Source organism: Leucoraja erinacea, chromosome 29, assembly GCF_028641065.1.
Source record: "Leucoraja erinacea ecotype New England chromosome 29, Leri_hhj_1, whole genome shotgun sequence".
NCBI classification, from domain to species: domain Eukaryota; kingdom Metazoa; phylum Chordata; class Chondrichthyes; order Rajiformes; family Rajidae; genus Leucoraja; species Leucoraja erinaceus.
The window spans coordinates 15,525,987-15,552,148 of record NC_073405.1 but is presented as its reverse complement, the minus strand read 5'-3'; the positions used below and the strand labels follow the sequence as shown (position 1 = coordinate 15,552,148).

Sequence of the window (26,162 nt, the reverse complement as noted above, 5' to 3'; positions counted from 1 at the left end):
TTTATGTTTTACTTTTGTTAGGCAAAAGCATTAAGGACCATGAAACCAAGATGATTCAAGGCCATTATCTAGCCAATTAGAACATTTTAAAGTAATGTTCTTATGTAAAATTCTGTACTCATTTATAAATATAATAATATTTTGAATCTTTATATTTGATTGTTTCTGGGTGACAGGAGCATGCATTATCTCTGATAAGCGAGGTAGTGAACCATTTCCAGAGGTAGGCTGAAGTGTGGAATTGAGTCTGAAATCAAGTCAACCATGACCTATTTATTGAATGGCAGAGTACGCTCATAAGGCCGAGTGGCCTACTCCTGCTCTCAATTCATTTGCTGGCAGCTTTGAGAGATTTTTATAACTGGGACTTATTCTGGTCCATATTTGTGAAGACATTTAACCAGTTTTGTTCCACAAATTTTCAATGGAAGAATTCAGTTAAGTACTAATAGCAGACATCATACATTTATAACTTTGAAGATTAAGCACTTTCTTCATGCTGACTGTTATACCTTAAAACTAATAGTAACAAAGCTATTCTGATCTCGAGTTGGCCATTTATGAAATACTCACCTTTGCAGTTCACTAATTTCGTTGCTAATCGTATCTAGTTCTTTGATGCCAGTGAAATCACCCGAGCCAACTGAACTTGCGCAATCCTATTGAAAAACAAAATTACAAAGCTAAAAGACCAAGCAATAACAACAGAATAAACTGAAAAATTCAATTTGGGGCATGAGGTGAAGTCTAAAACAATTAATAAAGGTCTACAAAGCAATAGATTATTGGAGGTAATCTTCATATCAACTTCAATTAATCCAACAGGCTCTTGAAAACAAAGCTAAACTCTCCATAGAGCTTAGCTAACCAGCAGAATCTTCAGGCCTCTGCATCTTCACTACTAGTAACCCAGGCCTTCACTACTAGTAACCCAGATTCCTCTAGCCCAAACAACCATCTGGACTGCTAAAGAGAGGGAGACAGTCATGCACATACTTTCTACCTGACCTCAATTCAAATGATTGCATACAACCTTCAACATCTAACTCTGCAGAGCCAGTAATAAACAAGCAAATGTTGGGAACATTGAATCGGATTGTACTTAATGGTAAAAGGTACTGTTCATGTTCTCTGACTTCTGTGGAACAACACGTCAGATACCAACACATCTGAAATTTCATTTCACCATTGGGCTCAGAGGAGAACAGATGTGCTGAGCTGAGGACTGCCTGCATTGATATTGGGCCTCTCAGCTTCAGGCTAGGAATTGTTGGCAAGCATAGCATAGCATAATCTCATTCACTTAAACACAGTCAACAATCTTGATTAAAAAGGTAAATGGAGGTAAGCAGTTTATTTGTTTTTCTTTGTTTTTACTTTCTTTCCAGGTTTTTTGATTAATTTTCAGTGAAGCTATTGAGTATTATTTAAATAACTTGGGTTTTTTTTCCAAATGATTTACATCTAATTAAACTGCTTTTAAATATGTTCAAAAGCCCATCAAGTAGCATTCTGCCAAAAATCCGACACCATTTTTGAGGCACAAATCTCAGGGTCCACTACTTGTGGCATTGTCACCCCCTGCAATGTGTTCCCACTAATAAAATGACCGCAACAACCAGGCCAAGATGTCAATTGCTATAGCAGAGATGAAGGTGCAGCTGAGAGTAAAAGCGGGATTAGGTGAGTAATATTTGGCGATGGCTGCATCACGTACAACCTATCCAACTTCCTTCCAAAATGATTTTTAACAAGGTCACTTTTTAGCAATTTTTAATATTTAATTTTAATTTTCAATTTTTAACAAGTAACAAGGTCACTTGTGGCACAGCTGGTAGAGCTGCTACCTCGTAATGCCAACGACTCGGATTCAATTCTGACCTCGGATGCTGTGTCTGTGTTGAGTTTACACATTGTCCCTGTGACCATGTGGGTTTTCTTCAGGGGCTCCAAAATCCTCCCACATCTCAAAGACATGCAGGTTTAGAAGTTGATTAGCCTCTGCAAATTTCCCCTAGTGTGTAGGGAATTGATGTGAAAGTGAGATAACATTGAACTAGTGTGAACAGGTAATCAATGGTCAGTGTGGGACACAGTGGGCTGTTTCCATACTGTATCTTTCAATCAGTCAATTTTAATAAGTTGTTTAGAAGTATATGTTCCTAACACATGGACTGTACATTTGATACGAATCAGCAGAGAATGTCATTTTCACTCCTCCTACATGTTCTCTTAAGAGTGCCTAAAAAATGCAAGGAATAAAAGGACACAGCTCTCCCCAGCTGTGAAGGCAATTCAATAATGGCTCGCCAGTCATCATAAGAACTGCTCATTTCTGTTTATGCTGCAAGAGACAGCACAGTGCTACTGCAAGTGGGGGAGAGTTAATAGGCATGTGTGAGAGAAATAATCACAGGAAAATGAATATGGGAATGTTTGATCTGAGAGCATAAATAAAAGTACATTTGGTCTATAAGTCAATGTCATGATGGAATATGAAAGAGACATCCAACAAGTTATTCCAACTCAAGGGTTCCCTCTAATGAATAAAGTAGGGACTGCAGCCATTCAATAGAATAAGGTACAATGTGAGATTTAACTCCATATGGGATCAGCAAATGGACATAACGCCCCTTGAGCCTGCTATGCTATTTACAACAACACAAGAAAATGCAGGGGGCAGGTAACTCACCCCCTAAGAATACCCCACCATTCAATATCATAGATATATTTATTCTTCTCTTCTTCTGCACAAACTCCCCATTGCCCTCAATCTTTCAAATATTTATCTATCACTCCCTCAACTATTTCTAATGATCTGGCCCCCATCCAGGGCAGAGAATTCCAGTGATCCGCCACCATCTGAGAGAAGAAATTTCTAAGCATCTCAGTTTTAAAAGACACACTTCCTATCTCGTATCTATCAGTAAAGATTGTTAAGATCACGGTTGATCTAATCTTGGTCTCAACTATAATTTCTTGGCATTTTCCCAAAACTCTTGATTTCCCTGGAGTGCAAAAATCTGTCTATCACACCGCTGTCACTGACAACACTTTGGAATAGGAATTTCATTGATTCACCACCCAGTAAGAATAAATTCCTCCAATTTATATCTCACTCTTTATTCTGAAACTATGCCTAGAGTTCGATTAGTAAACATGCTTTCATCATTTACCCTTTTGTCATCTTTTTAAAATACATTTGGATAAGTACATGGATAGGATAGGTTTAAAAGGAAATGGGCCAACTGCAGGCAGGTGGGACTAGTGTAGATGGGCCATGTTGGTTTTCACACTGTGACTTTATGACTCTCTCTCTCTCTCATTTTCTAATGTGATGCATGGGTCCAAGTTAATCCATCTTTCCCCAAAAGACATATTTTATCCAAGAGTCAACCGAGCGACCAGGACGTTGTAGCCATTATTGAAACCTGGTTAAGAGAGGGCAGGACTGGCAGCCCGATGTTCCATAGAAACATAGAAAAATAGGACCTTCAGGAGAGACAGGGGTGAGGGAAAAAGAAGAGGGGAGGTTGCATTGTTGGTTAAGGAGGATGTCACGCGGTGACATAATGAACGGTTCGTCCAGTGAGGCTATATGGGTGGAGCTGAGAAACAAGAAAGGGGGGTGTACGACAGACCCCCGAATAGTCAATGGGAATTAGAAGAACAAATATGCCAGGAGATTGCAGACAGCTGCAGGTCAAATAAGGTTGTTGATGTTGGGGATTTTAACTTTCCCAGTATTCTGGGAAATTCATAGTGTGAAGGGTTTAAATGGAGTGCAATTCCTCAGTGTTCAGGAGCGTTTTCTCAAGCAGTATGTAGAGGCCCCCACATGTGAGAGGGCAACACTGGATCTAGTATTGGTAAAGGCAAGTTAATGGTTTGTAGAGGAGCCTTTTGGGACCAGTGACCACAGTTTGATTAAGTGGAGGATATTTATGGATAGGGACAGAGAAGGCCCACGAGTTAAAATGCTCAACTGCAGTAGGGCCAACTTTGAGGGTATGAGAGTTATTTGAAGGGAAATCTCATTTGAGGGGCAAACATCAGCCGTGGGATGTTTTTAAAAGTGTGCTGATAAAAGCTCAGGATATGCATGTACCTGTTAAGAGTGAAGGGCAGAGCAGATAAACGTAAGGAAGCTTGACTGACAAGGGAAATTGAGGCATTGGTCAAAAACAAGAAGAATGCATGAGGGGTATAGGCAGCTGGGAACAAGTGCATCCCTGGAGGAGTTGCAGGAACTAAGCAGTAAACTTAAAAAGGTAATCCGAAGGGCAAAAAGGGGCCAGGAGATAGTTCTGGTAAGTAGCATTAAGGAAAATCCCCAAAGGTTTTATACATACATAAGGGGTATAAGGGTAATAGAGAGAGAGAGTGGGACCTTTCAGGAAACAAAGCGGCCACCTCTGTGTGGAGCCACAGAAGATGGGCAAGGTCCTAAATGAGTATTTCTCATTTACGAATGAGAAAGAAGGTAGGACTGAGGAACTTGGGGCAATCAATGGATGTGTCTTGTGTGCAGTCAGTGTTACCGTCGAAGAAGTACTGAGAGTACTATCGTGAATGGAGGTAGACAAATCTCCAGGTACTGATTAGATATATCCGAGGACATTGTGGAAACCTAGAGAGGAAATTGCGGGAGCCCTGGTTGAAATTTATGAATATTCCTTAAACACAGGAGAGGTTCCGGAGGGTGGCAGATTTTTGTGCTCTATACAAGAAGGGCTGTAAGGATAATGCTGGGAACTATAGGCTTCGTAAGCTCAACATCTGTAGTTGGAAAGTTACTGGAGAGTATTCTGAGGGATAGGTTATACAGGCGTTTGGATAGGCAAGGACTGATAAGGGATAGTCAGCATGGTTTTGTACTTGGGAGGTCATGTCTCACAAATCTGATTGAGTTTTTTGAAGAAGTGACCAAAAAGGTCAATGGGGGCAGATCTGTAGATGTGGTATGCATGGATTTCAGTAAGGCATTCGACAAGGTTCCGTATAGTAGGCTGCTCTGAAAGGTTAGATCGCATGGGATTCAGGGGAGATGGCTGAATGGATAGTAAATTGGCTTCATGAAAGGAAGCAGAGGGTGATTGCGGAAGGTTGCTTCTCGGACTGGAGGCATGTGACTAGTGGTGTGCCTCAGGGTTCAGTGCTAAGCCTGTTACTGTTTGTCATCTACATCAATAATTTGGATGAGAACATATTGGGCAAGATTAGCAAGTTTGCTGATGATACAAAAGTGGGTGGTTTTGCAGATAGTGAAGATGGTTGCGAAAGACTGCAGCAGGATCTGGATCGATTGGCCAGGGACGCCAAACAAGAGCAGGACCTACACATGGTAGGTGAATGGTAGGCCTCAGGGGAGTGTTGTCGAGCAGAGGGATCTAGGAGTGCAGGTACATGGTTCCTTGAAGATCAAGTCGTAGGTAGATAAGGTGGTCAAAAGGCTTTTGGCACATTGGCCTTCATCAGTCAGAATATTGAGTATAGAAGTTGGGAGGTCATGTTGCAGTTGTATAAGACATTGGTGAGACTGCATTTAGAATATTGTGTTCAGTTCTGGGCACCATGTTATAAGAACGATATTGTCAAGCTTGAAAGGGTTCAGAGAAGATTTACGAGGATGTTGCCTGGACTAGAGAATCTGAGGTATAGGGAGAGGTTGAGTAGGCTGGGTCTCTATTCCTTGGAGCGCAGGAGGATGAGGGGTGATCTTATAGAGGTGCATAAAATCATGAGAGAAATAAATTGGGTAGATGCACAGAATCTCTTACCTGGAGTAGGGGAATCGAGGACCAGATGACATGGGTTCATGGTGAAGGAGAAAAGATTTCATAGCAATCACACAAAGGGTGGTGGGTGTATGGAACAAGCTGCCAGAGGATGTCGTTGAGTTTGGGACTATCCCAACGTTTAAGAAACAGTTAAACAGATACAAGGATAGGACCAGTTTAGAGGGATATGGACCAAACGCAGGCAGGTGGGACTAGTGTAGCTGGGACATGTTGGCCCGTGTGGGTAAGTTGGGCTGAAGGATCTGTTTCCATATGGTATCACTCTGTGACTCTATGACTCTAAATGAATCTTATCTGATGTATTTACTTTGAAATTAAATTTCCCTTAATTTGCCACCGACATGTCAATTTGTTTCATATATTAATATAAAACACTGGCTAGTTTGCACTTGGAGCATTACGTGCAGTTCTGGCTGCGACACTAATAATAATTTACCAATACCAATAATAATCCAATATCAGTACACACAACTAAAAATGTGATTGAGCTGGAGAGAATTGCAGAGGAGATTCACCAGGGTGTTCTCTGGATTGCAAGATTTTAGTTAGGGATTGGATAGGTTGAGTTTGTTTTCCTGGAACAAAGCATGCCAAGGTTTGACCTAATAGAAATATACAAGATTATTAGAGGCACTGTTCTCCCTGTGCAAGTTATTTCAACTCGAGGATCTCCTCTGAATCAAGGTATCAAAAAAAGTTCATAAAGGATTTGAGACCCAGGTGCCAAATACTGAAAACAAATTTACAAACATATTCCAATTCCCATGATCTCTTCCACAGTGTCTGATAAATCATGGGTTTCTTTTAAAGATTAAATCATTTAGCCATTATACTGCTGATAGTATATCAATGGACTTCACAAAACGTAATAAAATTTCTCCATTCCAAACTGTTCCTAATGCTTCCAATGACAGTGACTCATAACACAATGCCCAAATGTTACATCATTTCAGAGCAAACATTATTTTGTTGGGATAAAGTTATGCTTGCATCACTATAATTCAATGTTCAAATGAACAGTGATGGAACCTACTGCAGCTGTCATTTAGCTACTGAATTCACAGCTGAATTAGATGTAGTTGAAGTGTTATTGCCTAGCTGTGATCTTCATACATAATGCTAGATTATACTGGGTTCACATCTCTCTCACATCTCGACACACGATAAATTAGAACCAAACAACATTTCACAATTGATTAGACATTGATGAATGTTCACTGATATTTTGTCCTTCCTTGTATTTTCATGTCCCATACAAAGTATTTTTTACATAAAACAGCTGCTCTAAATTATGGAATTTACCAGCTCTTTGTGATAGATTTACAGCAAAGTCTATCTCATTATATCAGAGTATGGCCAGGTCCTTACCGATACAGGTGTAGTCCTCTCTGATGGTGGGATCATTTCTGGGGTAAGCACCTGCGGAGGGTCAGCCCCTTTGCTGACCTTTTGCTGGATAAGATACATTGCTAAAGCAAACTGTTCCCTGTTCAGTTTCCCCATTTGCTTTGTATCAGCTAGAGCCCTGTTGGAAAAGAGTTTACTAAATAAATGTTGTCTCAACATTGAAACACTAAAACCATTATTTTTAATATCATAATAAACTATTAAAAGCATTAATAGGTTAACAGCCATTATATAACAGTAATATAATTTTCACAACCAGAAAATCAACCAAGTTGTAGTCTGCAGGGGAAAATACAAAGCGAGACACACAGGTAGCTGGAGAAATATTATGACTGCAGCTCCAATTTCAGATGTATGGCTGTGGAATCTTAACTCTCTATGATTATAAATGAATAAATCAAAGAGTCTGTGTTGCTGCTGGAAATCTCTCCACAGCTAAAGGGTTGCAAAACCCTGCCAGAAATCTAAATTCAAAGAGCACCATGGATAAAATTCACTTTTATTCAAACCTTTTCAACATCTCAAAAGCCCATTTTGCAAAAACTCAAATGTATAGATGTGATACAAAGAACTGCATATGCTGGTTTACAAAAAAAAGACACAAATTGCTGGAACAACTCAGTGGATCAGGCAGCATCTCCGGAGAACATGGATAGGCAACGTTTCGGGTCAGGTCTTGTTAATTCCCGGGGTGGCAGGACTGACATATGATGAAAGAATGTGTCGACTGGGCTTGTATTCACGAATTTTGACAGATAAGAGGGGATCTTATAGAAACATATAAAATTCTTAAAGGATTGGACAGGCTAGATACAGGAAAAATGCTCCCGATGTTGGGGAGTCCAGAACCAGGGGTCACAGTTTAAGAATAAGGTAGAGGTCATTTAGGATGGAGATGAGGAAAAAGCTTTCCACCCAGAGAGTTGTTGGTGCTGGCTCAAAAGGCCAAATGGCCTACTCCTGCTCCTATTTTCTATGTTTCTGTGTTTCAGAATGAAGATAGGTCCTGACCAGAAATGTCATCTATCCCTGTTCTTCAGAGATGCTGCCAGACTCACTGAGTTGCTCCAACACGTTGTGTCTTCCAATCTATCACAGTTCTTAGATTTACATATCTTATGTCTAAGAATGCCAAATAAAAGTTTGAGTGCAATTGAGTACAGACTGTTCCTTGCCATCACCTGCTATGCAGATGCGCTCACAGCAATAAAGTAGGTATGGAGAACATCAAATTTATAGAACTAAATACAATGACAATGATTTTCATTCCCACTCAGGTGAAGCTCATCATGGATGACTTAATATTTGCAATAAAGTAAAATAATGGAGTTGATAGAAATTGTTACTTCTGAAGTAAACTAGATGACACAGTAAATACTCAGCAAATCAGGCAGCAGGTGCAGAAAAAGAATTGGTGGTAACATTTGAGGTCATGATCTTTCATCAGATTTATATTTCATCATTTAAATGAACTGCTGAACATAGCTGAGGAGCTGAATAGTGGATCTTTCCTACTGAGTGCTATAAAGTTAATTAACTGAAGATGATTTTACCTCCCATCAGCACTTGGTGTGGGCTTGGGAGCTAAACTTGTAATGCCACTCATCCAAATGAAAGAAACTCAACACTTCCAAGTCAGAAATTGGGAACTTGCTACCCCGACACAGTACCTCTATATTGGCAATGTAGTGTTTGTAATACATATGGCAAGGATAATGTCCTGATAAGTCCATGCAAAGGCGGCCTTGTGGTATTATCATTATGATGCAATTACTTTAACTTAGTGCTTTTAGAGGCCTTCAGTGAGTCTGTCAGCCAGAGGCAGATAAAAGCATTGATTAAATTGGCCTTTTTTTCTGTAGGTAAAGATGCATTAATTGTTTTAATTACTGCCATTAATCTCTTAAGATTAATTTCACCAGTTAATGGCACTGAAGGAATACATAAGAATCTTCATAAGTTTAACATACATTAACTAAGGTCTCTAAAGTACAAGACCACGACCTGAAAATGTGTGGTGTTGTAGACAGCGAGCACAATTGTATTAGAATACAGCATGATATTGATCAGCTGTAAAGGTATGCAGAGCAATGGCAGATGGAATTTAAACCTGACAAGTATGAAGAGATGCATATTGGAATAAGAGAACATACACAGTAAGAGACATGGCAAAGGGAGTATGGATGAACATAGGGATCTTATGGTACAATCTACCTTCGATTTAAACCAGCATCTGCAGTTCTTTCCTACACATTATGATACAAGTCTATTGATTGTTGAAAGTGGCAGCACAGAGAGATAGGGTGGTGAAGGTGGCAAATGGGATGGCATAGGATTTAAGATTCAGGACATCTTGAACCAACTTCACAAAACATTAGTTAGGTTATGCCTGTAGTATTGTAAGCATTAGTATTCGCCACACTGTAAGAAGAAAATGATTGTGCAGGAGAGGATGCAGGGGAGATTCATCAAGATGTAACATGGGTTAGAGCACTTTGGTTAAAAGGTGAGATTGGGCAGGCTGGATTTGTATACTCTGGAATGAAGGAAACTGAGGAGGTGACCAGATGCAGTTCTGTAAAGTTATGTGGGGAACAGATGGGGTAGATAATAAGAATCATTATCCTTTGGTGGTGGTGCCTGAAACAAGAAGTGAGTAGAAGGTTTAGAAGGGTTTGAAGGTTTTCATCCATGCAGAGACAGTGGTGAGGGCAATGGCCCTCACAAACATTTAAGAAGCATCCAGACAAGCACTTGAATCACCAAGCATAGAAAGCAACAGACCAAAATATGGATAAATAGGTTTAGTTGGCAGAAACATTGTGCGGCAAAGGACCTGTTCCTGTACTGTTTCATGTTCTTGTGCAGATTTATACAATGGTCAGCATGGACTTGGTGTGCCAAAAGGCCTGTTTCTGTGCTATACGACACTATGACATTAACTAAGCCACTTGTCATGTGAATGTATGTCTCTTACCATATATGTGCCAAGATATTCTGATGAAGTGCTGATTGCATGAAGATATCTTTTACTTCCAATCCACTCACATGCCCATCCATATCCAAGTCTATTTTGAGAAAGATGTCATCATACCGCACCTTGTCATTAGTTGGCACAACCCAGTTTATTGGCTGCAACAAACAATGTTTATGCCAGATTACTACAATATAATCATAGCACAAAAGTAATCCAACAAAGAGAATCACAAATCAGAGCCCTGACTTTAATCTTCAACTCCTCTATCTACCGGCAGTATGAAGTATCTGAAAAAATAATTTACATTATTATATGTGTTTGTAATGGAAATTATAATAGCTAAACTAAATCACGCAAATGTGTACAAATAAGAAGCATAATCCAGTTCAAACTCTATTGATTTCAGATTCACAACTGGTACGTTCCCTATTATGCAGTGAAGAACTAGTTATCTATATTACTAAAACTCTGTTCTTGACCGGTTTTGGCGATCTGTGCTGCGATTTCCGAGAGAACGCCACCACCTACGGCCGTCATTTTTGGCCACCTCGCTCAGAGCCCCCCACCGCCATATGTGTGCCGAGGATTTTTCCAGTCGATGAAAAATGACAGAGATATTAATGATCTTACAAAACTCCAAATTCTCTCTGCTGCCCCTGCTGGCGGCAGGGGGGATGGACTATAAAACCAGGAAGTGGTGTGCCTCAATTAGTCTGCAAGCTTGAGGAAGGCAGGGGGTTACGTTTCTCTGAGCTGTGAATAACACTGAACACATGTCACACAATTGTGAGTAAGTACCCTTAATGTGGTTTGAAAATGAAAATATGGTTAAAGTAAAAAAGCACTGCCTGCAAATGGTTGTTTGGGGGGTTTGGGTTGAAATAAAAAGGCACTCCTGCCCCCCCCCCTGCCCCCTCTCCCCCCCTCCCCCCCCCTCCCTCCCCCCCCCCCCCCCCCCCCCCTCCTCCCTCCCCCCCCCCCCCCCCCCCCCCCCCCCCCTTCCCCCCCTCCTTCCCCCCCCCCCCCCCCCCCCCCCCCCCCCTCACCACCCTCCCTCTTCTCCTCCTCGCCACCCCTTCTCCCTCTTGCCCCTCTCTCTGTGTCTCTGCCCCTTCTCTCTCTGCCCTCACTCTCTACCCCCCCTCCCCAGATGTGACTGCAAGTTGGGGGCTATGCGTCAGTAGATAGGGTGGTTATGGGGTAAAAGGAGCAAATTAATAATATTCATATAATATCAAGGGGGTAATTAGCGTGAGTGCGGGGGGGGGGGGGGATAGTTAGTGTGTGTGATGCTGCATGCCGCCTCCCCCCCCCCCCCCCACCACCGCACGTCGGGGGAACAGACCCAACGGGTCTGCACTTGGTCTAGTAGATTTATAAAACATGGCTCAGGGACAACAGAAATTAAGATCTGCTTCTATAGCACACTCGTGTGGACAGTTTGAAAAGAGCTTTGAAAGAGCACTTGGAGTAAAGCACTGAAAGACGAATTAGCTGCAGGAAGAAAATACTTTCATAACTAATATGATAATAGTGATCATTTCTAGAATAACTCACAACGATCGCATTAGTAGCAAAATACACACATCTCTATAAACGCACAATTCAGTCAAGTATGATGTATATTATTACAAATTCCATCGTAGAGGTCTGCACCTACAGGATTCATTTACATAACATAGTAATATTTCAACCTCACAATTGATGACAAATATCTACACCCACAGTTATGCGCAACATAGGAAGCTATTCAGCCCATCAGATCCATGCCATCCCCTCCCCCCCAAATGAGCAATCTCATTATCCCCATTTCTGTATCTTTATTTCACTCTAGCTCTGCAACCTCTTTTCTCGCACACTCTTCCCTTTGATTCTTTTCACCATTTTCTACAGTTGCCAATTAACCTCAGGGTGGGGTCAGTCATTAACAAAATAAAAATCTGCATAAGAAACCTTCTTCAAATTATTCTCAGACACCATTGAAAAAAACCAATGTCAATCTAACTTTAACTGAACAGGCACAACCAACCACTTGTCCAGTATTATATTAACCCCTAAACCAGTGCACCCTAAAGAACGCACCCAGCTGCGTTGCACAAAACGTTGAGCTAAATCGATGCAGAAGGCAAAATATTGCAAATGCCGAATTTCAGATATAAAATCAGAAATTGTTGGAAATACTCAGAGGGCCAGGCAGGATTTATTAGGGAATGGGAAGTTAACTTTTCAGGTTAAAAATCCTTTGATACGCCTGCTCTACCAGTTATACTACTAGAACTGTAATTAGTTTAGGTTACTCTACTGTTTTATACCCATGTGGTTACACACCACATTACATAACACCACATTACATAACTGGTCCATTTGAACATATTCACCACTTTTGAACATTTGGAAAAACATAGAGACTTGCTATGGTTGAAATAATCAAATAACCTTGAAATGGTTATTTGATTTATTTAGAAACTAAACTGCAGGATTCAAATTTGTGAGAGAAATGAGGAACTGTTCTTTAGCTGACATTAAATTATTGCTTGCCTCAGGAAGTGTTAGTCACGTGCAGTAAACCACTTCTTCGGAAAAGCATATTATGAACAAGTCAGAGTCAATAGCAGAGATCTAATTAAGCCTCAGTTGAATAAGGAATACACTTAGCATCATTGAGTGATACAGTGTGCAAAAAGGCCCTTCGGCCCAACTTGCCCATACCGGCCTACATGTCCCAGCTACACTAGTCCCACCAGCCTGCACTTGGTCCATATCCCTCCAAACTTGTCCTATCCAAGGTAGACAAAAGTGCTGGAGACTCAGCGGGTGCAGCAGCATCTATGGAGCGAAGAAAATAGGCAACGTTTCGGGCCGAAACCTTTCTCCAGACTATCTATGTACCTGTCTACTTATTTCTTAAATGCACTCCTCTGGCAACTTGTTCCATACGCCCACCACCCTTTGTGTGGAAAAAGCTACCCCTCCGATTCCTATTAAATCTTTTCCCCTTCACCTTGAACCTATGTCCTCTGGTCCTCGGTTCCTCTACTCTGGGCAAGAGATTCTGTGCATCTACCCAATCTATTCCTTTCATGATTTTGTACTCCTCTATGAGATCACCCCTCATCCTTATGCGTTTCAAGGGACCCAGCCTACTCAACCTCTCCCTATAGCTCAGACCCACTAGTCCTGGCAACATCCTCATAAATCTTCTCTGAACCAAATTTCATGCTTGACAATATCTTTCCCATAACCTGGTACCCAGAACTGAACACAATACTCTAAATGGAGTCTCACCAACGTCTTATACAACTGCAACATGACCTCCCAAATTCTATACTCAACTTCATTTTTTTTTTTCCCCAAAGATTTGCCCAAAGAAGTCATGAAATTAAATTAATCAAAAATATTTCAGTGTGCACGTGCCTAGCAACAAGAGAGAATATGTCGGGGCTACCTGAAGTGAGAGAAATCAACATACCACTGGGCTGCCCAAGCTAAATATGAGATGCTGTTCGTCCAGTTTGCGTTTAGCCTCACTCTGACAATGGAGGAGACCGAGGATAGTAAGGTTTGTGTAGGAATGGGAAAGAGAATTAAAGTGTCCAGCAACCGGGAGATAAGGTTGGTTCACGCGGGCTGAGCGAAGGTGTTCCGCGAAACGATCGGCCAATCTGCGTTTGGTCCCGCCGATGTATAAGAGTCCACATCTTGAACAACGGATACAGTAGATGAGGTTGGAGGAGGTGCAAGTGAACCTCTGCCTAACCTGAAAGGACTGTCGGCGTCCCTGGACAGAGTCGAAGGAGGAGGTATAGCGACAGGTGTTGCATCTTCTGCAGTTGCTGGAGAAGGTACCTGGGGAGGGGGTGGTTTGAATGGGAAGGGAAGAGTTAACCAAGGAGTTGGGGAGGGAACGGTCTCTGTGGAAGGCGGAAAGGGGTGGAGATGTGGTGAGAAAATGTGGCTAGTGGTGGGAGGTAGTAGTTGGAGGTGGCGGAAATTTCAATGTTTTGGGGTGGAAGGTAAGGACTACGGGGACTGTGTCTGTTGCGAATCGGGGGATGGGGAGCAAGGGCAGAGCTACGGGGTACCAAGGAGACACGAGTGAGGACCTCATCTATGATCTATGATAGGAGAGGGGAACCCCCGTTCCCTAAAGAATGAGGACATCTTGGATGTTCTGGTATGGAACACCTCAACTTGGGCGCAGATGCGGCGTTGACGGAGGTATTGGGAGTATTTGCAGGAATAGAATCTTTGCAGGAAGCAGGGTGGGAAGAAGCATAGTCGAGATAGATGTGGGAGTCAGTGGGTTTGTAATAGACGTCAGTCAATAGTCTATTTCTTGTGATGGAGACTGTGAGATCAGGAAAGGGGAGGTAGGTGTCGGAGATGGTCCAAGTAAGGTTTAGTGCAGGATGAAAATTGGTGGTGAAGAATGGTGAGTTCTGCATGGGTGCTGGGGGTATCACCGGTGCAGTCATCAAACATGTAACTAGTAGAGTGGATAAGGGAGAACCAGTGGATATGTTATATCTGGACTTTCAGAAGGCATTCGACAAGGTCCCACATAAGAGATTAGTATACAAACTTAAAGCACACGGTATTGGGGGTTCAGTAATGATGTGGATAGAGAACTGGTTGGCAGACAGGAAGCAAAGAGTAGGAGTGAACGGGTCCTTTTCACAATGGCAGGCAGTGACTAGTGGGGTACCGCAAGGCTCAGTTCTGGGACCCCAGCTATTTACGATATATATTAGTGATTTGGACGAGGGAATTGAATGCAACATCTCCAAGTTTGCGGATGACACGAAGCTGGGGGGGGCAGTGTTAGCTGTGAGGAGGATGCTAGGAGGCTGCAAGGTGACTTGGATAGGCTGGGTGAGTGGGCAAATGCATGGCAGATGCAGTATAATGTGGATAAATGTGAGGTTATCCACTTTGGTGGCAAAAACAGGAAAGTAGATTATTATCTGAATGGTGGCCGATTAGGAAAGGTGGAGATGCAACGAGACCTGGGTGTCATGGTACACCAGTCATTAAAAGTAGGCATGCAGGTGCAGCAGGCAGTGAAGAAGGCGAATGGTATGTTAGCATTCATAGCAAAGGGATTTGAGTATAGGAGCAGGGAAGTTCTACTGCAGTTGTACATGGTCTTGGTGAGACCACACCTGGAGTATTGCGTACAGTTTTGGTCTCCTAATCTGAGGAAAGACATTCTTGCCATAAAGGGAGTACAGAGAAGGTTCACCAGATTGATTCCTGGGATGTCAGGACTTTCATATGAAGAAAGACTGGATAGACTCGGTTTGTACTCGCTAGAATTTAGAAGATTGAGGGGGGAGATCTTATAGAAACTTACAAAATTCTTAAGGGGTTGGACAGGCTAGATGCAGGAAGATTGTTCCCGATGTTGGGGAAGTTCAGAACAAGGGGTCACAGTTTAAGGATAAGGGGGAAATCTTTTAGGACCGAGATGAGGAAAACTTTTTTCACACAGAGAGTGGTGAATCATTGGAATTCTCTGCCGCAGAAGGTAGTTGAGGCCAGTTCATTGGCTATATTTAAGAGGGAGTTAGATGTGGCCCTTGTGGCTAAAGGGATCAGGGGGTATGGAGAGAAGGCAGGAACAGGATACCGAGTTGGATGATCAGCCATGATCATATTGAATGACGGTGCAGGCTCGAAGGGCCGAATGGCCTACTCCTGCACCTATTTTCTTTGCTTCTATCAATGTAATGGATATAGAGTTTGGGGATAGGGCCAGTGAACGCCACAGAGGAGGACCGAGGAGTGGACAAAGGCCGAGGCAAGATCTGGTGGGAGGATTGTGGATGTTCAGAGAGGAGGGGGGCATGAGGACTATTGTATGGCTGGGGTGTGGTCGGGTTAACCTGGTTAAAGAGGGGGAAGAGGAAGACCCATCACTGCTGAGGTTCCCTGTAGGAAGGTGGGAGCAGTAGGATCCAGCAGAGTCAGGCTACTTGCTGTCGAACTCTGCATCGTGGAGGTTGTGGGTCTGGTGCCGAGTCTGGAACTAAGGTGAGGCGACGGTTCCGGCCCACTGGTAGGCGGTGGAGTGATGAGGGTCGGCGGATGGCAGCAGCAACAGTGGCCCCGGGAGAGTGAAGGTTGGCGACTGAGGTGGCGGTGGCCTCAGGGAGGCAGTGAGAGACTGCAGCCGTGGCAGTTTCGGTGGTCCGGGCCTGGGTTCAGCCAGGAAGACGTTGAAGGTCAGAGAGGCAGTGGATGCTGGTACTGCTCCTCCTGGTGGCAATCTCGGCCTTGTGGTGTTCGGGCTGGTGGCGCGGTCCAGCAGTGAAGCCACGGGCCTGCGGGCGGTCAAGTCGAGGTGTGTCGGTGGAGGGACCGGTCTGGAGGCGGGCAAGCTTATGATCCTTGGTAGAGTCCAGATAGGCGAGGAAGCATTTGTTGAAGGTGTGGATCTGGCGTCGAATGAAGAACCATAGTAATGTCTTGGTCGAAGATACAGAGTATACTGTAGCAAGTGACCCAGGTTCAATCCCAACCTCCAGTGCCGTCTGTGTGTAGCTTACACATTCTTCCTGTGATACGACGGATTTCCTCCGGGTGCTCCAGTTTCCTACCACATTCTAATAACATGTGGGTTTGAAGGTTACTTGGCCACTGCAAGTTGCCCCTCTTGTGGAGGTGAGTGAGAGAATCTTGGGGAAGTGGGGGTGGAAGGATGGCTAAGGTACTCATGGATGCAGGACTTGTGACGTTAGGTTATAAAAATGCTATCATTTCAATGAAAGGTAGGGCAGGTTCAAGAGATTAATACGGAGTAGTCTTGGTACTACTTTATAGAGTATCACAGATCAGGCAGATATCCTATTTCCAAATTAAAAGTTCTTTGATTTTAATCATACTATTGTGGTGAGAAAGTGCATTCAATCGAGAAAAAGACAGACAAATCAAAGATAGACAAAAATGTTGGAGAAACTCAGCAGGTGAGGCAGCATCTATGGAGCGAAGGAAATAGGCAACATTTCGGGTCGAAACGTTCAGAAGAAGGGTTTCGACCCGAAACGTTGCCTATTTCCTTCGCTCCATAGATGCTGCCTCACCCGCTGAGTTTCTCCAGCATTTTTGTCTACATTCGATTTTAAAACAGTTCATTCTTAGACAAATCAAAGAGCTGCTCCTATGATCCCCAATGGAAACCCGAGTCCATGTGCTAACACCACAAAATGACAAAAAAGAAAATATCATCAAGATGCAAGAATGATTTTTATCAATCACCTGTTTGATATGCTTTGGAGAGATGCTCCCCGCACTATTTAAGCTGTTAATACTACCATGTGATGGAGTAGATCGCAGACTATCTTTAGGTGGAGGACTGGCAGGTAAAACTGGCACAGAACCAACAAGTGATGGTCCTTGCTTTTTCCTCTTGGATGGTGGCAGAAGTGTAGACGGTAGAGCAGGTGGAACTGGCTCCTTCTCCAAGGCTCTGTAAACAAGGTGCATTGCCTGCAAATGTAACAAAGGGACAAACTGTCGATAGTTCAGCAGTAAAAGCAGTTCCACGTTTGTAATCGGACTGTAACTTTTAGATCTTGCCCCTGTTTTCATCAGTAAATATCTATTTAGTATATTTTTTTTAATTCAAACTATTCTTTTTGAGGCGAGGTACGGCACAATTGGAAAATTGGATACCCATCCCCACCTCTCCATTAATAATTACTGAAACATTGGTTGAATATTTGGTACTTTGTCTGCCTAGAACAGTGCATCACAAAAACAAACCTATTGGTCCAGAATGTCCGTGCCGAACATGATGCCAAAGAATATCTCATCTACCTGCACATAATCCATATCCCTCCATTCTTTCCATATCCATATGCCTATCCAAATCTCTGAAATGCCATTATTGTATTTGATTCAACCACCACCAGCAGCGTAAAATTTTATATACTTCTATCTTTTATTACTTTTTATATACTTCTATCAGGTTTCCCCACAACCTCCAGCGTTCCACCCACACCCTGTAACTAATACCCCCTAATCCAGGCATAATTCTGGTAAACATCCTCTGTACCCTTTTCAAAGCTTCCCCTTGCACGGAACATTCCAAATGCAGTCTAACTAAAGTCCTATGAATCTGCATCATCACTTCTTGACTCTTATATTCAATGCCACGACCTATGAAAGCAAGCATACCATAAATTTTCGCTCTCAAATGTTGCCACTTTCAGGGAGTTATGGACTTGGACCCCAAGATGCTGCCTCTGTACATTTACATGACACAATATAGTGCGGGCCCCATTAAACAATAAAATATGACATCAAAAGGACCATAGTAAATCGGACAGAATTTGTTGAAGTTATAACAGTAGCTAACAGTACTGAATGTTACTTAAACAAAATTTGAATAGCAACTTTTCAGTCAGTCTGTCCGTCCGTTTGTCTGTCTATCTCTCTATCTATCTATCTATCTCTCTATCTATCTATCTATCTATCTATCTAAGTGCTCATGCGTTCCCGGAACTACTCCAAAACGGTACACGATAGCGCTACAAATTTTGGCCCATCTTATTCACCATTGTCCTGTGGTTTTTTATCAAGTTTCGTTCAGATTGATGGTATATTTTACAAGTTATTCACATTATAAATTTTACAAAATCCAGTTTGACAAAAATCACTTCAATTTACACTGGCAGTTAGCAGGGTATGATGTCAGAATGGGATCTCATAAACTGCCCGCCAGCAGTGTTCCACCCCACCATGACACCTTAAGAGGGGGAGGGAAGAGGTGAAGGAGGGAGTGGGGAAGGAGAGGAGGAGAGGGAAAAGAAGAGGGAGGGTGAAGAGGAAAGGTCAGGAGTGCTGGGGGATGAGGGGAAATGAGCCACACCTGCACAGCTGGGAGCTTTGGATGAGTGGTGGAATATTGCGTTGGGGAACAGGTTGCGTTGGGGGAACGGGTGAGTGGTGGAATAGTGCATTGGGGGAACGGGGCCCAACGCGTCCCACTTGGTCTAGTATATCTATCTATATACTATTAAAACTGTGTGTGTGTGTGTGTGTGTGTGTGTGTGTGTGTGTGTGTGTGTGTGTGAGTGTGTGTGTGTGTGTGTGTGTGTGTGTGTGTGTTGTGTTGTGTGTTTGTGGGTGTCAGATTCAGCCTTTGATTCCTTGGTCCGCCAAAACCACACGCTGAAACTCCGTGATTTTTTCCATTTCGCTAGCTAATTCACTTTTACATTCACTCATGCACTCCTCAAAACATTTGGACATTTTTATGTACATAGAAACATAGAAAATAGGTGCAAGAGTAGGCCATTTGGCCCTTCGAGCCTGCACCGCCATTCAATATGATCATGGCTGATCATCCAACTCAGTATCCTGTACACATTTTAAAATAAAATCCTCCCCCCCCCCCCCCCCCCACTCACTCATTTTGTCGCCGCCTGCTGACCACCCACCATAACTCAGTACTCGGGGTCTGAAGCATTTTGTCGCCTCCTGCTGGCCAGCGACCATAACGGCTGCTGACGCCCGGCGCTGCTCGAAAAACATCGACATTTTTCCCCAACCGGGGTCTGAAGCACGTTCGAGGACCAGACCCTCTGCACTTGGTCTAGTATACTTATAAAACTCTCATCTTGTCCTCTTCCGGTTTGCGTTGTTTTTGCAAATTTGCGCAAAAAACGATACCCGGAAGCGCTATGATTTTTTTCGCCCCCTTACTTGCCATTCTCCTGTGCTGCAAGTGCAACAAGTTTTGTTTCGATCAGTGAAATAGTACAAAAGTTATGAAGGTTATGAAGGCACGTGGGGAGAGTGAGCAGCGTGCGGGCAGTGTGAGCAGTGTGCGGGCAGTGTGAGCAGCGTAGGGCTGCTTCTGCGGCGACCAGCACGACGAGCCGGGACTGCTCAGTTGAACTGGAAGCCTCTGAGTGATGCCGGAGTCGGACCGGGAGCTGTGTGAGGTCAAAAGCTGAAGGTGCAGGGTTAGCAGAGTGCGGGGTGAGCACAGTACGAGCTGCCTCTGTGGCGGCCACCATCCCCCCCATACCTTCCTCCACCACCCCCTACCCCCCCCCCCCCCCCCCCCCCCACACACCCTGCCTTTCCCCACCCTCCTCCCCCCCCACCCCCCTCCTCCCCACACACCCCCCTTTCCCACACACAACCCCCTTTCCCCCACACACCCCCTTCCCCACACAACCCCCTTCCCCACACCCCTCCTTCGTTGTTTCTATATCTGTGATTCTGTCAGTCTGTCCGAAATGTGATCCTGAAATTATGGCAAAACGCTACATGAGAGCGCTACACTTTTTGGTCCACCTTACTCACAATTGTCCTGTGATGTGGTGTATTGTTTCATTCATATTAATGTATGTTTTACAAGTTATTGACATTTTTAACTTAAAAAATTTAGCTTTTCACTTTTAAAAATCCAATTCCATGGCCTTGCCCCTGCCCGTTACAATGTTACAAAGATAGGACACTGAGTCCTGTCATTTGTAACATTGTAACGGGCAGGGGCAGGGCAAGGGCATTGGATTTTTAAAAGTGAAAAGTTAGTGAATGTTTTTTAATTTTAAAAAAGGGAGGGTGAAGAGGAGGGGGGAGGGAGTGCTGGGGGATGAGGGGAAATGTGCCTCGCCTGCGCAGTTGGGGGCTATGGGTGAGTGGTGGAATATTGCGTTGGGGGACCTGGCCTCCGTGTGACAGGGACCCAACAGGTCCCACTTGGTCTAGTACATTATAAAAATGAGAATAAGGAAGTCTGAGAGGTTCTCTCTCTCTCTCCCACCTTCAAGGCTTTCCTAAAGCAGCCTTTCAATGTCTTACTTATTATGTTAAACCCTCACAATAACGGACCACGGGGGGGCTGGTGTCCGTTGATACCAATTGTCCACTATAACCGAGTGAGGGGAGGTGACGTTTAAACAAAGCCGGGAGGCAAGAAACACAGCGTTGGCGTTCCTGCTAAACAAGTGGGAATTCACAGGATGGGAGGCCGCAGAGTTTCTGGTCCCACATGCGATGCACCAGGGACGGGTCCCTGCATGCTGCTCGCTCTCTCCGCTCCTACCATGTGGCACCAACACATTGGGTATCTGGCAGAAGTGGGAGGCAGTATGACGGGTGCCTCAGTCCGCTATAACCGAAATGCATTATATAGAGGCCTGTTATTGCGAGGGTTTACTGTATTTTATGTCAGCAAAACGCAGTTAATATTCTATCCAACTCTTCAGAAATCCTAATGAATCTGCCTCATTAGGTGCCTTTTTACACTTCTTTTAAACTAGCTAGGTTTCCTGGAAAATTAATTCCACTGTGTAAGATCTTGTGTTGCAATATAAAATGGACTGATCTGGTACCATCAAAGTACTGTGTATCAGAAACAGAGTTTTGCTGCACATTAAACAGCACCACAGAGTAAACTCTCACCAGAAAACGTCAGGGCCTGACAATTTTTATCTTAGCACCTCCTCAACTACACAGCAAATCTTAATTACTGTTAAACAAAATCCTGTCATACAAAATTAAGTTGAACAAGTGGGGATCTCATTATTTCAGTTATCAATTATTGGAGGGTTTTTTTTAAATTGGTGGTTCTTAATTGTAGTCTAATCCATTTATTTTTACCTCACTTTATTTTGTTTAATGAACTTTTGTTAACATTGATTTCAATATTCTAACTGTGACTTGCCAATTCTTCAGGGGTGGGAGATTGCAACCTTCACCTGTTTCGACTAATGCAATCAACCCGACGTGCACAAACAAGATCAAATAGAACAAGTTGACCTACAACTTTAGGCTGTGCAAGAAGAAGACCAATTCTTCACAGAATCTTAGAACAAGGCAGAGTATGTCATAAGGGGCTGCTTTTTAGTTTACACTATCCTTTTGATAATTTCCAAACCTGTCTCAAATGAGCAACCCCTGATTGTAATAATATTCTCCACCCAACTTTTGGATCCCCCACCCTCACCCCAATAATAATCCCTATTATTTCACACGTTCCAACTGTCTGTAAGAACAGTGTTTCCTTTTGGATGCACACACAAATATGAACTTTCAATTCTAAAACCTTTAGCAAGCTTATAGACACAAGGAAATTCAACAAATGTTGGAACTATTCATGCATCATTCAAAAGAAATTCCAGAAATTCAGATCACCAAGAATAAATTCAAAGGGGACCAATGAGTTTCAAGACATAATCTAATGAGTTCGTTGTTCTAAACTAAAAATACGAAATGTAAAGAGACTGAAATGGGTGACAGAAGAGATTTTTGTTTTGTTCAGATTAAACCCTTCACAGTGGCTTTGGATACAATAACTATTTTAAAGCCCCCATTTGAATGTAGCCAGCAGTAGCCACTCCATATGGCTTTGCAAATACTTAAAAGACTTACCACAGCAAACTCATCTCTGTCCAGGTGGCCATCCTTATCAACATCACTAAGGTCCCAAACCTGATTCAGATAAAAGGATGACAGAAAATTAATGCCAAGGGATTAAACCAAGTTTAGCCTTAACTATAATTTAGCAAAAACATTACAAGAAATACATCTAAAAATTTTTTTAAATTGAAGATGCTGGAAATCCACAATAAAATAGAAAATTCACGAAACACTCAGCAGATTTGACAGTGCTTGTGGAAATAAGAATAGTTAACATTTCAGGTCCAAGACCATTTGTCAGAAATAAATCTCAAATCACTAATCTGCTTAAAATGCTCAATCAAGATTAAACACTTCTCAAAATTTCTATTTCAACTCTATCTTCCTATCTTCTTTTACATTTGGTCAAAGAGCGGCAAAGTGGCACAGCGGCTGAGTTGCTGTCTTGCAGCGCCAGGTTCCATCCTGACTACGAGTGCTGTCTGTACCATGTGGGTTTCCCCCAGGTGCTCCGGTTGACTCCTATGCTCCAAAATTGTACAGGTTTGTAGAGCAATGGCTTCTGTAAATTGTCTCTAGTGTTGATTAATGTATGAAGTGACTGCCAGTATTGTGCAAAGTGGAGATCACGGCCATAGTGGGACTGGGGCAGTGCCAGGCTGGGGGAAGGCTAAGGCAGGTAAATGCCTAACCCTAACTCGCCCCCCCTTCCAAAGCTGCCCACCGCCGGAGCCGCTTTGGGACTGGCTGCGGGCTCCGTACGTGTGGCCCCGCAGTTTGTCCACCTCGGCCAGCATGCCCTTCGGGATCATCGTGGTGATGATGGTGGGGAGCAGAACTGCCCTACACGCCGCCCGGGCCGCCTTCAGCACCCCCAAAGCGCCAGCTCCATCAGACCACCCGCTCGCTTGCTGCAACACTGGCTGCCTGACAGCCCGACCGACCCATCACCGCACCCAGCGGAGGCCCAGCCAGACGCTCACCAACTCGACGGAGGCCCGGTACGACGCTCTCCAACCCGGCGGCCCAACTATCACCACCCACCGATGGCCCGACAGATCCTCCACTGCATCCATCGGCCTACCGACAAGCCCGACCAACTGACTGACTGACTGATTGACCGACCCTAACCCTAGCTGTACATTCGTTATTTATAATTTTTATTTAACAGTTCACATTATCTATATTACTAAAAGTCTTTTCTTGACCGGTTTTGGCGATCTGTGCTGCGATTTCCGAGAGAACGCCGCCACCTACGGCCGTCATTTTTGGCCACCTCGCTCAGAGCCCCCCTCCGCCGCATGGGTGCCGAGGATTTTTCTAGTCGATGAAAAATGACAGAGATATTAATGATTTTACAAAATTCCCCATTCTCTCTCCTGCCCCCGCTGGCGGCAGGGGGGATGGATTATAAAACCAGGAAGTGGTGTGCCTCAATTAGTCTGCAAGCTGGAGGAAGGCAGAGGGCCACGTTTCTCTGAGCTGTGAATAACACTGAACACATGTCCACACAACTGTGAGTAAGTACCCTTAATGTGGTTTGAAAATGAAAATATGGTTAAAGTAAAAAAGCACTGCCTGCAAATGGTTGTTTGGGGGGTTTGGGTTGAAATAAAAAGGCACTCTCTCTCCCCCCCCCCCCCCCTCCTCCCCCCCCCCCCTCCTCCCCCCCCTCCTCTCCCTCCCCCCCCTCTCCTCTCCCCCCCCTCTCCTCTCCCCCCCCTCTCCTCTTCCCCCCCCGCCTCCTCTTCCCTCCTCTCTCCTCTTCCCCCCCCCTCCTCTCTTCCCCCCTCTCCTCTTCCCCCCCCCTCTCCTCTTCCCCCCTCCCCTCCCCCCCTCTCCTCTCCCCCTCCCTCTCCTCTCCCCCTCTCCTCTTCCCCCCCTCTCCTCTTCCCCCCCTCCTCTTCCCCTCCCCCCCCCCCTCTCCCCTCCTTTTTCTCCCCCTCCTCCTCTCCTCCCCTCCCCCACCCTCCCCCTCTCCTCAGCACACCCCCCCCTCACTCCCCCCTCTCCTCTGCCCCCTCCCCTCCCCCCGTCCTCAACCCCCCCTCTCCTCTCTCTCCCCCTCTTTTTCTCCCCTCTATCCCCTCCCCCACCGTCCCTCCCCTAACCCCCCTTCCCTCCACACACCCCTACCCCCTTCCCTCCACCCTCCCTGCTCCCCACCTCTCTCCCCCCCCCCCCTACCCCACACCTCTCCCCCCTTCTCTCCCCCTCACTCTCGCCCTCCCTCTCTCTCTCTCTCCTCCACCCCCACCTTTCCCCTCTCACCCACCCTCCCTCTTCTCCTCCTCGCCACCCCCTCTCCCTCTTGCCCCTCTCTCTGTGTCTCTGCCCCTTCTCTCTCTGCCCTCACTCTCTACCTCCCCTCTCCCCCCCTCTCTAGATGTGACTGCAAGTTGGGGGCTATGCGTCAGTAGATAGGGTGGTTATGGGATAAAAGGAGCAAATTAATAATATAATATCAAGGGGGGGTAATTAGCGTGAGTGCGGGGGGGGGGGGTAGTTAGTGTGTGTGACGCTGCATGCCGCCTCCCCCCCCCCCCCCCCACAACCGCACATTGGGGGAACAGACCCAACGGGTATGCACTTGGTCTAGTATCTTTATAAAGATAAATCAATTGAAAAACAAAACTGTGCTCATTGGGACCTGCAATGCTGCAGAAATTATTTTATATCCTTCCTCAGATCTGTGTCTCGATACAATCCTGTCTCAGAGGTCTACGGACAATTCCTTCATCTTCAGCACAATCAATCACAATAATACTTTATTAGCTAAGTATGTTTTGCAACATACGAGGATTTTCATTTGCCAGGTCAGCCATACAAATAAAAAGCAACGGAACGCACAAAATACATTTTAACATAAACATCCACCACAGTGACTCCTCCACATTCCTGTCAGCTCCCCCCATGCTGGATGTCAGCTCCCCCCGCCCTGTCGGAGCTGGTTGAGCCTCTGCGCCGATGGAGCTTCTCGACTCGCCTCTCCCGAGACTGCAAGCTCGCGATGGTAAAGTCTGCAGGCCACGGTTGCAGAGATCCCAGGCAAGGGATCGGCTCCGATGTTAAGTCCACGCTCAAGGTCAGTCCGAGGAGGTCTCCGATGGTAGGCCATAGAGCGACCGGAGATGCGACCCAAAAAACAATCACATCTATGACAAGGTAAGAAACTGAAAAAAAGTTTCCCCCGACCCCCTCCACCTACCCCCCACATACAACAAACCGGAGAATATTTTCACAAACTTTTAACACATACTAAAAATGTTTTAAAAATGATGATAAAGCAGACAGACTGTTGGCAGGGCTGCCAATCGTGCTTGGTTTTTGCTCTGACATGCACTGTCAACTGTGGGACCTGGTATAGACCAGGCACGTGCCGTCAGGGTTGGCAAGGTAGGCACTGCCTACCCTGATTAAAATTATAAAACGGTAATTATTAAAAATAAATAGTAAAGACATGGGAGAATTAAGCCTACATAAGAGATCGATCTCTTAGGTAGGCATAATTCTCCGTGCCATTCATCCGCAGTACTTGCAACATGCGAATGTCTGTGCAGCTGACATGCCGTCGGCATTGCTTCAAGCCTTCTTGACAA

At 44.4% G+C, this 26,162-nt stretch overlaps 1 protein-coding gene across 9 annotated transcripts in view; it reads right to left on the bottom strand.

Annotated features, from left to right (window-relative positions):
* eps15l1a (epidermal growth factor receptor pathway substrate 15-like 1a) overlaps positions 1-26,162 on the bottom strand; it is a 231,422-nt gene that overhangs the window by 153,859 nt on the left and 51,401 nt on the right. For all 9 annotated transcript variants that reach the window (XM_055658739.1, XM_055658734.1, XM_055658732.1 and 6 more), the window contains 5 exons: positions 22,576-22,635; positions 17,443-17,673; positions 10,186-10,340; positions 7,170-7,326; positions 574-659 (listed from right to left, as the gene is read on the bottom strand). In XM_055658739.1, coding sequence (XP_055514714.1) covers positions 574-659; positions 7,170-7,326; positions 10,186-10,340; positions 17,443-17,673; positions 22,576-22,635 — 689 coding nt within the window. The remainder of the gene's footprint in view (positions 1-573; positions 660-7,169; positions 7,327-10,185; positions 10,341-17,442; positions 17,674-22,575; positions 22,636-26,162) is intronic.